This window comes from Arabidopsis lyrata (genome assembly GCF_000004255.2).
Source record: "Arabidopsis lyrata subsp. lyrata unplaced genomic scaffold ARALYscaffold_4, whole genome shotgun sequence".
Lineage (NCBI taxonomy): Eukaryota > Viridiplantae > Streptophyta > Magnoliopsida > Brassicales > Brassicaceae > Arabidopsis > Arabidopsis lyrata.
The window spans coordinates 17,066,733-17,078,657 of NW_003302552.1; the positions used below are offsets into that span (position 1 = coordinate 17,066,733).

At 35.2% G+C, this 11,925-nt stretch overlaps 3 protein-coding genes across 5 annotated transcripts; 2 read left to right on the forward strand and 1 right to left on the reverse strand.

Moving 5' to 3' along the window:
- The first annotated feature begins 402 nt into the window (after positions 1 to 402).
- Positions 403 to 1,968, forward strand: LOC9315655 (transcription termination factor MTEF1, chloroplastic). 3 transcript variants are annotated; one of them, XM_021028061.1, is made up of 3 exons: positions 403 to 1,464; positions 1,552 to 1,572; positions 1,663 to 1,968. In XM_021028061.1, exons 1-3 carry the CDS (start codon positions 532 to 534, stop codon positions 1,681 to 1,683), a joined length of 975 nt encoding a protein of 324 aa, XP_020883720.1. In that variant the 5' UTR covers positions 403 to 531; the 3' UTR covers positions 1,684 to 1,968. The 3 variants fall into 3 exon arrangements, with proteins under 3 accessions (XP_020883720.1, XP_020883719.1, XP_020883721.1); XM_021028060.1 differs by having other exon boundaries at positions 404 to 1,572; XM_021028062.1 differs by lacking the exon at positions 1,552 to 1,572 and having other exon boundaries at positions 404 to 1,464.
- A 507-nt stretch (positions 1,969 to 2,475) lies between these two features.
- LOC9315656 (transcription factor E2FA) lies at positions 2,476 to 6,523 on the forward strand. The gene is made up of 13 exons (XM_002879543.2): positions 2,476 to 3,293; positions 3,847 to 4,033; positions 4,207 to 4,260; positions 4,342 to 4,516; positions 4,647 to 4,698; positions 4,804 to 4,856; positions 4,937 to 4,987; positions 5,095 to 5,143; positions 5,264 to 5,329; positions 5,419 to 5,495; positions 5,589 to 5,841; positions 5,989 to 6,058; positions 6,151 to 6,523. The coding sequence occupies exons 1-13, from the start codon at positions 3,018 to 3,020 to the stop codon at positions 6,246 to 6,248; spliced, it is 1,461 nt and encodes a 486-aa protein (XP_002879589.1). The 5' UTR covers positions 2,476 to 3,017; the 3' UTR covers positions 6,249 to 6,523.
- Positions 6,524 to 6,573: 50 nt separating this feature from the next.
- Positions 6,574 to 9,206, reverse strand: LOC9315657 (HVA22-like protein j). The gene is made up of 9 exons (XM_021028065.1): positions 9,085 to 9,206; positions 8,877 to 8,997; positions 8,732 to 8,787; positions 8,527 to 8,625; positions 8,057 to 8,113; positions 7,888 to 7,951; positions 7,670 to 7,804; positions 7,471 to 7,554; positions 6,574 to 7,122 (listed from the first exon to the last, which is right to left on the reverse strand). The coding sequence occupies exons 3-9, from the start codon at positions 8,761 to 8,763 to the stop codon at positions 6,817 to 6,819; spliced, it is 777 nt and encodes a 258-aa protein (XP_020883724.1). The 5' UTR covers positions 8,764 to 8,787; positions 8,877 to 8,997; positions 9,085 to 9,206; the 3' UTR covers positions 6,574 to 6,816.
- Between the last annotated feature and the right edge of the window lie 2,719 nt (positions 9,207 to 11,925).

An 11,925-nucleotide genomic window follows, 5' to 3' on the forward strand; every position in this document is an offset into this window, starting at 1 on the left:
AAATAAAAATGGACCATTTTTTTTATTCGTCAGGGGCATCCAAAATGGTAAAAATAATTTTGTCCCCCATGTATTGAGCTTATACAACAATGGAGCTTGCCAAAATCGAATTACTTACAAACCATATGATCACATAATGCACAAAAAATAACACAAAATCCGTAAAGCATCGACAAACACAATCCATATATTTTCCGCAATGAAATCCAAGCACTTTCATGTTTTGCAACTAATTCGGTAATTCCAGTCATAAGATAAAATTAAAACATATACGGCCCAGTGGGCTTGACAGAAAAGAAAAAAAAAATAAGACAACCATTCTACAATTTTGTCAAATTTGAAATTTCGATTGGAAAAAACCGGTTGAATTCCAATTTAAACCGGATCAATCAAGATATGGTAATCTCCTTCTCCTTCTCCAAAATCACAACTCTGTTCCAAGTCTTATCCTTTCATCATCACTTACCTTCTTCACACAGAGAGCTTCATCGAATCGAATTCATCCATGTAATGTGAGATGTCTCTTGAACAATGCAACAAGAAGCTCTCTCTTTCCTCTCTTCTTCCTCCTCTTCCTCTTTCCCTTCCCTTCACCACAATTTTCCCACACTTTCTCGCCTCCGCTTCCACAATTTTCCCGCACTTTCCTTCAAACCAAACACTTCTTCTTCATCACTCTTCAAATCCCCAAATATCCCCTCTCTCTCCTCCACCACAGCAACCACCGAAACCCTAGAATCCTCAATCCACGAGAAACTCATTTACCTCGATTCACTCGGAATCGATTTCTTAACCCTAATCAACCGTCATCCTCCTCTCCTCTCCACCGCTCTCTCCGCCGTTGAATCCGTCGTCGATTACATGACCACTCCACCAATCAACTTCACCTTACAAGATTTTCGCCGCCTCGTCTCCATGTGTCCCGAGCTTCTCACTTCACCGTTAACCTCACACACAATCCCAGTCATCACTTTCCTCCTCCGTGAAGTCGGCGTTGACTCTATCTTTGACCTCCGTCAAGCTTTACGTCGTCGTCCTCGTCTTCTCGCTTGTAGCGTCGATCACCAGCTTCGACCAACGCTTTACTTTCTCCAGAGAATCGGAATCTTAGATCCGCATAAACATACGTATCTTCTCTCTTGTAGCGTTGAACATAAACTCGTACCACGGATTGATTTCTTTGAGAAGTTAGGATTCTCGCGGCGGAGCGCGACCGCGATGTTTAAGAGATTCCCGCAGCTGTTTAATTACAGTATTGCTGAGAATTATGAGCCGAAGTTGAAGTATTTGATGGTGGAGATGGAGAGAGATGTTAGAGAGGTTCTTGAGTTTCCTCAGTATTTTTCGTTTAGTTTGGAGAATCGGATTAAACCGAGACATGAAGCTTGTGCGGCGAAAGGTGTGAGGTTTCCATTGCCGGTGATGTTGAAGACGAATGAAGCTGGTTTTAGAGATACATTGGAGGTATGTTGTGATTCTTCTCCGCCATTGAAGACATCTCGCCTTGTTACTGTACAAAAGATTCTTGATTTATAGAGTTTTGTGTGCTAGGAACTTGGAACATGGAAGCAAGTGAGTGAGAGTTTCTTGCTTTTTGTTGTTGTTGTTTTGTTTATGGGGTTGGAGAATTGGTGAGAATTGATGGGGTTTGCTTTGTTTTAGGTACATTTTTGTAATGAATGATTCTGGAGGAACTCAAAGAATGAAGAAACCGGCCTCTGCCTACATTTTTTTGAGACACAGAGAGAGCGAGGGAGATGGTGAAATTGTATCTTTGATAGGAGAAAGAGTGTTCATTTACAATAGAATGTCAAATCTCGATTCCGATGTTTTTTCGGTCTACTTATCGTTGTGACCAAGCAATCAAGTGTATGTAAGTCCAGAAACCGTGTAGAGTTGCGATTTGCAGAGAATTGTGAATTCTACAATTGGAGGCAGGATGATGAATGTGTGAACTGATTTGCGTAACGGTTTAGTGATTGGTCTTTAAGTCTTAACAGGGACATTTGGATCTAGAGCTTTAGTCCTTTGATGGTTCGTGAATCACTGAATCTTGCCACTGGTCTATGGGGCTTAAATCCGTTTTTATTGGGCTTCAACTATACATTCTCTCGGGCCAAATGGGGGTATACACTCGTAAGAACATAAACGAAAGGTACAACATTACCTCACACTCTCTAAGTGAACCGTTTTTATTGTGACCAGTAATAAGCTAACGCAGGACAAGAAAAAAGCGGTACGAAAACTTTGCCACTTTAGGTCTCTACCATTTTCTATTTACCTTTTCTAATAACTATTTTGTACCACTTATTACCGTTCTCATTTGTCATTAAAAATCTCTTACCAATTTATGTCATCAAATCATGTGCAATATCTTAGTCCTCCAAATAGTGAATTTAATTATGAATCCTTCCTCAAGTGATTTTAGACTTAATCTACACTTCGCATCAGTTTTCCACTGCCAAACAACAACCACTAATCAATACAAAAAGATAAAAATAAAAATAATATTATTACGCATATCATAACGGAAACAGCAGCACATGTACTATAAACAAATTCTATCCCAATCTATTTGCAGAAATCTGTTTACCGACTACACCCCTTTAAATAAAAATTTCAGATTCAAAATACAAGTTCTAGATCAAATATCAGTATCTATGCTTCACCATTATAAAGAACACAAAAGAATCTCAATATTCCCGTTACTAAAAGGCACAAAAAGTAATTTACGTAAAGTAAGTAGGGTCAATCTAAAACTAAATACAAAATTCCGGGGCACAAATAGAAAGACAAAAAAGTATATTTATTTCCTTAAGAATTTTATTTTATTATTGCTGTAGGCTTCCCTCCACATCTATCCCAACATAAAATTCCCTCCTTCCCTCGTTTTCTGCTCTCTCCTTTTTTCTTCTTCCTCTTCCTCTTTCTCTCACTAAAACCCTCGTTTCCTTTAATCGCCGTCGCTTTTCTCTTCATCGGAATCTTCAAATTCGACTCTCCCTTCACTACGATCCATGTCCGGTCTCGTACGATCTTCTCCCGGTTCTTCTCATCCGCCACCGCCGCCGCCGCACCATCCGCCGTCATCTCCGGTTCCGGTTACATCTACGCCGGTTGTACCACCTATACGTCGTCACTTAGCTTTCGCCTCAACAAAACCGCCGTTTCATCCTTCGGATGATTACCATCGTTTTAACCCTTCTTCGCTCACTAATAATAACGATAGGAGCTTCGTTAATGCTTGTGGTGTTGTAGATCGGGAGGAAGATGCTGTCGTTGTTAGATCTCCTGTGAGTTTTGGGTGCTTTTGATTGTTCGATTTTGAGATTTTGCCAGTGAGATTGGTTTTCGAAATTCGAGGATGTTTTGGGATTTCGATTGCTACATTTTCGCTACTTGTTGCTGCTTAGTCTCATTTAAATGCTTCACAGCGTCAGATTTTCTTGGATTCATGCCAATTTTTGTCGTTAATTTAGCTTCGCGATGGTACATTTTCCTCATAATTTGTCTGACACTGCGTTTCAATAACACCCAATTGACGCAAATCGTGAAATCAGGCATCAATTTCTCCAGTTATTATGCCAAATTGGCTCTGATTGTGCAATTTTCTTCCCTGGGGTGTTGATTCTTCACATAGTGTTGAGCATTAGCTAATTGATATCAAAGTATTGGTGTAGGAAGCTTAACATTGTTTGTTATGTATAATGTTTCAAGTAGATCCCAATGTTGTGAAACTTTCTGATGAATAATATTTGATAATTGTGTGTTGATGCTTTAAAATCTTTTGGATGATATCTCTTTGACCAACTTCTTTCAAGTTAATAACAACTTGTTTATCTGCAGTCACGGAAGAGAAAGTCGACAATGGATATGGTTGTTGCTCCATCTAATAATGGATTCACAAGTTCTGGTTTCACTAGCATACCCAGCAGTCCCTGTCAAACTCCTGCAAAAGGGGGCAGAGTCAACATCAAGTCAAAGGCCAAAGGAAATAAGTCAACTCCCCAAACACCCATCTCGACGAACGCTGGTAAGAAGAATTGTAGATTACCGATTAACCTGCAGGATGTTCCTATCCTTTGTGTTCTTGACTGTCTACCCCTTTTGGCCTTTCTGTATAATTAGATCCTTATATGAAATATCTTTCATGTCTAGAGTTATAAGTAGGTCGAAGAGCTGACTCTTTTCCTGGTCAACTTGCAGGTTCTCCTGTGACACTTACTCCCTCAGGAAGTTGCCGTTATGACAGTTCTTTAGGTAAATATCAACTGTTTATATATATTTAATATTCTATACATGTTATAGTGTATACGAAGATGCTGACTTAAAGCTGTTCAGGTCTCCTTACAAAAAAGTTCGTCAATCTAATTAAACAAGCCAAAGATGGAATGCTGGACCTAAACAAAGCTGCAGAAACATTGGAGGTGCAGAAACGACGTATATATGATATTACAAACGTTTTGGAGGGGATAGATCTCATCGAAAAGCCTTTCAAGAATCGAATACTTTGGAAGTGAGGATTTTATTATATAGTGTGCTTATGTAGTTCATACCATATCTTTCTGTGTATCTGCTTCGTTGGGATATTCCTAAAATCACTTTACCACATGTAAACTCACTTGATGATCAACAAACTTGATTAGGGGAGTTGATGCGAGTCCTGGCGATGAGGATGCTGATGTATCTGTATTACAGGTGTAGTGAAACAGCATACACTCAAAAGTCGTTGTGCATGTAAAATCTTATTAAGCATGTAGGTTCTCGCTTCGTTTGATTAATGATCTTGTTTTGTCGTTGCAGGCAGAAATTGAAAACCTTGCCCTCGAAGAGCAAGCATTAGATAATCAAATCAGGTAAACATTCATTTAGAGAGTTTTGTGTTATTGTGATTAATCTACTCAACCAATGCTGACGCTTAACAACTTTTATTCAGACAAACAGAGGAAAGATTAAGGGACCTGAGCGAAAATGAAAAGAATCAGAAGTAAAAATCTCTGTCTATCTATCTTTTCGCATGGCTAGTTTGTTTCTGGCTATGAGATGTTGCTATTCTTATGATGGACACTTAACCAATCCGTTCACATTTTTCAGATGGCTTTTTGTAACTGAAGAGGATATCAAGAGTTTACCAGGTTTCCAGGTCTGTCTTTCCTATTTCATATGTTTAATTCTTGGGAATTTGCCAATTGATTGTATGTATATCGACCCCAAGACTTTCTTGTTCACTTATATCTTAACTCTCTCTTTGCTGATTCTGCAGAACCAGACTCTGATAGCCGTCAAAGCTCCTCATGGCACAACTTTGGAAGTGCCTGATCCAGATGAAGTTAGTCTCTTTCAGCAACTTTCGAAGACATCTGCTATTCTTTGTTAGATTCCAAAACGTTATGATAATGTTTCCTCTCTATTTGACAGGCGGTTGACCACCCCCAGAGGAGATACAGGATCATTCTTAGAAGTACAATGGGACCTATTGATGTATACCTCGTCAGGTATCTATGCCTTGAACATAGCAAAACAAAGATTTCTTGAATTGGAAAATTCACTGTCCCGTTTACACGCTTTTACTTTGACTTCATGTTCAGTGAATTTGAAGGGAAATTCGAAGACACAAATGGGAGTGTTGCAGCACCACCAGCATGCTTGCCTATTGCTTCTAGCTCAGGATCTACAGGACACCATGACATCGAAGCCTTAACTGTTGATAACACAGGAACTGCTATTGAGCATCAGGTGTCTCATGATCATCCTCATCCTCAACCCGGCGATACCTCTGATCTTAATTATTTGCAGGAGCAGGTAGGAGGAATGCTTAAGATTACTCCCTCTGACGTCGAAGTAAGCCATCTTCCTGTTTATTCTAAGATATTCTAGAAAACTATAAAATGAACAGAGAATTATGAAGTTGTGCACAGGAATTTATTAACATGACTTTCAAAATCTGTTCTTATAAATGTCGTCTGATATCGGTCTTATATTTTGCAGAATGATGAATCGGACTACTGGCTACTCTCAAGTGCTGAAATTAGCATGACAGATATTTGGAAAACCGACTGTATCCTTTGCATATATGCAAATTGTTTCTCTCTTAAATTAAATGTATCTATCTGCATATGATAAATACGCAATCCTTAACTCTAGCTAAAGCTGGTATTGATTGGGATTATGGAATAGCCGACGTGAGTACTCCACCACCAGGAATGGGCGAAATAGCACCAACAGCTGTTGACTCAACCCCGAGGTGATCCAATACCAAACACATCTTCTGATCCCAAATGTGTTACCTCACAACACTCCCAAAATCAAATACAAGGAGGGAGCAACTACAGAACGTGTATGAACCAATGGCAGGTGCGTTCCATACAATGTACCACCATTAGATTATGATTCATTTATTGCCTAGAGTGATGTTGTAGAGGAGCACCGGTTACAAGAAACTAATGTAAGTTTAACAGAGAATGTACTTCATCGGCTGCATTGGTACACTATTTGATTATAATATTTTTGACCATTCAAATGCATCTTCATAATCAGCTATATGATCTCGGTTAATCGAAAGAAGAACTGAAAAAACCCAAACTCAAATCAATATCCAGATTGATTGAACACCCTAGCCGGAAGTTCAAACCAAAACAAACACAAATATTCTCGCTGTATTAATACTTACTGCTTCAATTTACAAAAAACACAGAAAAAAAAATCAATCTGTTTTGCTTCAATTCAAAACTTTCATTCACTTTTCTTTCCCTATATATCTTTAAACAAATCGAAAAGGGTTCCTTTGTCGAGTCACGTATATGTACGTTTACGTTACTATGCCGCGGGCTGAGTTCTGGAGTTAGAACGTCGGAGCTTAGCTCGAGCATCGGTCAGGGGTGATCCCGGAATTGTATCGGGAATGTTGACTCCATCTTCACCGTTGAATGTCCCGGCTGAGTCTCGGCCTGGTGTTGGTGGTGGTGTTGGTGGCGGCCACTTCCTCCCTCTGCTTGTTTGCTTCTCTAGCGATCGCAACGCAGATAGTGATTTGTTCAGCGGTCTTGGAGCCCGCGGTGATGGCGGATCATTGTCCATCTCCACCGGTGACTGGGCGTTCATGTTCACGTTCCGCTCCATCGGCTTTGGCACAAGCACAAAAATTCATAAGTGAAAAAGGAAGTTAATAAACACAAGCTTGTTGCCATCGCAACTTCTGCGCTTTTGTTTGCATTTGTGTAAAAAAAAACAAAAATCCAAAAAAAAAAAATCTTGGTTTTGAAATGTCCAACATTTTCAGTACTTTCATAAAACATTCTTGCAAAAGCCAAACGCTAACGGATGTTTTTTTTTTATTTGCGTTGAAACTTACGCTTAGAATGAACAAACAAACAACACTTTGTTTAAAATGGTTAAAGTTGTAGAAACACTCTTTATGGACCCAAAACTTGAAAATATTTATGGGGAAAAACAAAAGCGATAGAAAAGTACCGGTTGGTTAGCTGCAGCGGCAGAGAACCGGACCGATTGGGCGAGTACATACTGAAAACCCTGGATCAAGGTCGATTGACCAGCCTGTGTATCAACATGTTATTAATATTGTTAATGTTATAACAAGAATTAGTCAAACCTATAACTAAAAAAAAATGTACGATAACTTAGTATAACTAATAAAAATATGAAAAAGGACCTGGGCAAAGTTGTGGAAGTAGAAGATGAAAAAGTCCCAAGCTCGAGCTCGCAACTCCATAATCTTTCTGTCAATCTCTGTCTCATGTTGAGCCATGTATGGCTTCAACAATGTCTCATAAACATGTCTCGTTCCCTTCATTCATTTTTATTAGATATATAACCATTGATTAGTTATTATCCAAATTATAACTTTTAAAAAAGGAAAATGTCTATTACCTTTGTTTTAGGGTACCAGAGATATACGAAGAAGACTACTTTCATCTCTCCGTATAACGGCAACCTGCAAATAATAATTGCAGATATCAATTAATTATTTGATGATTGTTAAATGTTGAAGACAGAGATGGATTAAGGCATGGATTAACTAATAATAAAACTTCCTTACCATGAGATAAAAAAATCGCCAACCCTCTCAAATGATGAAATTAGCGCCAAAAGTATCCTAATTATTCAAATACAAATGTTTGATAAATTAATATTTTCCAATACATATTGACAATAAACTATCGATATATTAGAATTACGTGCATCACATACATTGAGATATCAATAAAATATCCTAATAGAATTGTCCCAGTAATTCACAAACTAAGTATATAATAAAAGTTAGAAACCAAAGACTTGTAGAACAAAATTAGGTATTTCTATAAAAAAAAAAAAAAAAATAGGTGTATTATATTCAAACAGATTTTTCTCACAGAGGACCCCAACATAACGGAATTTTGTTGTCTTCTACTCCCTCTGTTTTTTAAAAGTTGTCGTTTTAACTGTATTTGATCAAACTAAAATCGATTTTTTTACACATGCATGAATGTTCTGAGGATAGAATAAAAAGGGATGACAAAATATAAATACCAGTACTGGCACCAAAATCTGAGTTCCTCGATATCAACTTTGTTCTTCTCCACCGTTTTAAAGCATTCAAATGCTGGGTATGTGTACCCTAATATTAATCTGCCATTCCCATCATATTAATTATATATAATGATGAATCAAATGAGAATGTTTTTATAGCAAATTAAATTAATAAAAGAGAAAGAGATATGGTAGGACGACATACACAAGGAGTCTGATGATGAAATCTCCCAACATCTTCGACCAAATCAGAATTATCTCCTGTTACAAACATAACAAACCCGATTCAACAATCATATATACTACACGAATAGATCCATTTTTTAAGTGTACAACATATGCAAACGAACCTATTGAAGAAGATCAAAGACGTTGGGAAGATCTCGTCCTCGTAAGGATTCTTGAACGTATGAAGAAGAATATGAATGGAATAGGATTTTATTTTCTTCAAGGAACCCAGACGGATCAAAACTGCAAATGAGATCAAACCATGTTTATGAGTTACGGATTCTTTATATTATAAAAGAAGAAAAAAATGTTTTGTTGTTATAAACAAACCTAAATTTATGGAGAGGGTGTCTCCCCGGTTTAAGCAAAAAAATAACAAATACAAAAACTTTGAATATCAAAGATAAGGAAAAAAAGAGGAAGATTATGAAGACGCTTGAGTTCTAAAATTGGAATAAATCAGGGTTTAGTTTTTTTAGAAAAAATTTATAAACGTCAATAAACAAAAAACAATTACAAAAAGTAAACGGTTTTAAATTTCTTGCCACAAACGCTACTTGAATGTGGGGGTACGAGGAACGGGTTTACCGTTTGACCGTTATCTCCGATAATTGTATTTTGAAGGTTATCCTCGTTATTTAATATTGTCTGACGCTTCATATGAATTTACAAACAAAAGTCCTTTAAGAATCAAATTAATTAAGTTTGACTGAATTTACGCAATACATTCTTCTGTTGTCCTTAAAAAAGATACTAATTAAATACGAAATTCTATACACTACTAGAATATATTTTGAAATAATTCTATAATTTCGTAATCCATTAAAATCTCATCTAAACATCCTGATCTAATGGATAATTTGAAGCAAACCTAGTCTTCTTTTTATTTTATTTTTACAAACAACCAGAGTCAAAATGGCACAACTTTATGGGTCATGGGAGACATAGTCAATGCTTCAATGATTTTAATTAAAAAAAAAAACATTTGTAAACTAAACTCAAAATCAATTGATTAATACTCCATCAGTTCCTTATTAATCAAAATTCTAGATTTTTCGCACATATTAAAAATTGATCATAAATGTATTATTTTTTGTGATTAACAATTTCCACACTTTAAAACCAATAATATTCAATAATTTTTTAAAACTCTACTACGATTTTTCATTAATAACTAATCAAAAAATCATAGAAAACTTTGTGTCTTTTTGCAACGTAACAAACTTTTTTCTAAATTTGGGATTAGTAAAGAACTTAATAGTGCAGTGATCATAAGTGAGGAGGTGTAAGAGGAATAATATTAATGATGGATACAAAGAGTTGTCGCAGTTGTTGAAAAAAAGGTTGTGGTCTGGATTTCTTTAGGCTTAATGGAGGACCTACGCGGCCTTTGGGTTTATATCCCTTGAGTGACAATTTATTTGGGCGTTCATCTAAAGGCCCATTACAAAGCTCATGAAGGCCCAACACAAATCCATTAAAAACAAACTCTTATTGACTAATTCTACAACTTCCCTTGATATATTTGTAAACGTTATGCTTAAATCATAAAACAACAATCTCTTAGACCATATACATAGCTGATATATTTAGAGTATCAAGAGTCCATAAATCTATATATATAATAGGAGAGTTTTCTCTCCTCTTAGGGTGTCCACATCAGTGACACATCAGCATACACGTCATCATAAATTTTTAATATGTACAAAATGTCACTAAAAAGATTCGAACCCATTAGCTTATGCATTTAGTGAATGCATCTCAGACCAAATTACCACTTAAATCATTTTGGTTTATAACAAAATATAAACTATATATATTACCTTATACAAGTTCCACATAATTTATTTTTTTAAACAAGAAACATTAAAAAAAATTTAATTCATATATAACTTTTATATCATCGTCTTTTAATAAAAGAAAATATTTTTTCATAAACAATAACAGGATTTAATATAAATAAAAAGTAATATAATACAACACACAAAACTATGTGATAAAAAATAAGATAAATATACAAGTACACATTTCAATTTCACACAAAATAAGAAATGATTTACTTTTAAAGAAAAATAAATTTTTAATTTTTTTTAAAAATAGTGTTAAAGTCGAAAATTCTGTTACCGATAAAAATATTTAAAAATATGAAAAGATACTGGTTAAATATAAAGTAAGATAATTTCATTTTACTTAGAATAAGTAGTAATTTATTTTTAAAATAGAATATTTATTTATAATTTCTAAATATATTTGTTAGTAGTAAAGTACAAAATTTATGTTACCAATTAAAAATTTAGAAAAATTCATTGTATATTAGTAAAATTCAGAAGCGTTGGAGATTAGAAGAAAAAATGTATTCATTGGAAGTTTGATGTTCTTTTTGGTGTTAATCTTCACTTTTGATGTTCTTTTCTACATGATTCATCTCCAAACTCGAGTACTTCAAGATTAACAAGATTACCATACTAGAAACAGCTGCAACAAAATAAAATTCAAAATAAGCAAAAATCTAAAATGAAGAGTTGTTAAAATAAAAATATGCATATAGATATCAGAAATGGATGATAATATCCATAGATTTCCAACAACATTTGGTATATTAAAAATGTGAAAGAAGAAATAGTCAATGTGGTTGAAAAAAAAATTAGGTGCTATGAAAACACACAATGAAAATAGAGAAATTGTTAAAAATGCCCCTTTTTCAATACCCTTTTTCAAAAATGCCCCCTTTGAGAGTCCATTTTTAAGTTTGCCCTTTTTTATTTTTTAATGACCATTTTACCCTTATTTGAAACAAAATTAGGTCCACAAAATACAAAATATTTTTTGGCGGCAAAAGTGATCCCCCAATTTTCCCGCCAAAACACTTGTAAAAACCTTTAAAATACCTTGTAAAATTTTTTCGTAAAAATTTTTCCCGCCAAAAATTTTTTTTTGCGGGAAAAGTTATTCCGCAATTTTTTTGGCGAAATTTTTTTGGCGGGAAAATTTTTGGCGGGAAAAATTTACAAGGTATTTTAAAGGTTTTACAGAGTATTTACAAGTGTTTTGTAAAGTTTTACAATGTATTTTAAAAGGTTTTACAAGGTACTTATAAGGTTTTATAAAGTATTTACAACTTGTAAAATACTAGTGAAAAAGGAGCATTTCTAACACTGTCTCTATTTTCAT

Bases quoted from the DNA above. Each gene is read 5' to 3' on its own strand.
- LOC9315657 (XM_021028065.1), bottom strand. From the start codon at position 8,763: ATGTTGGGAGATTTCATCATCAGACTCCTTGT. The intron at 7,952-8,056 runs GTAAGGAAGTTT...TATTATTTGCAG, and splicing joins GGCGATTTTTTTATCTCATG to GTTGCCGTTATACGGAGAGA. The intron at 7,555-7,669 runs GTCCTTTTTCAT...GTTGATACACAG, and splicing joins ACTTCCACAACTTTGCCCAG to GCTGGTCAATCGACCTTGAT.
- LOC9315655 (XM_021028060.1), top strand. From the start codon at position 532: ATGCAACAAGAAGCTCTCTCTTTCCTCTCTTCTTCCTCCTCTTCCTCT.
- LOC9315656 (XM_002879543.2), top strand. From the start codon at position 3,018: ATGTCCGGTCTCGTACGATCTTCTCCCGGTTCTTCTCATCCGCCACCG. The intron at 4,034-4,206 runs GTAAGAAGAATT...GTCAACTTGCAG, and splicing joins ACCCATCTCGACGAACGCTG to GTTCTCCTGTGACACTTACT. The intron at 5,330-5,418 runs GTTAGTCTCTTT...TCTATTTGACAG, and splicing joins AAGTGCCTGATCCAGATGAA to GCGGTTGACCACCCCCAGAG.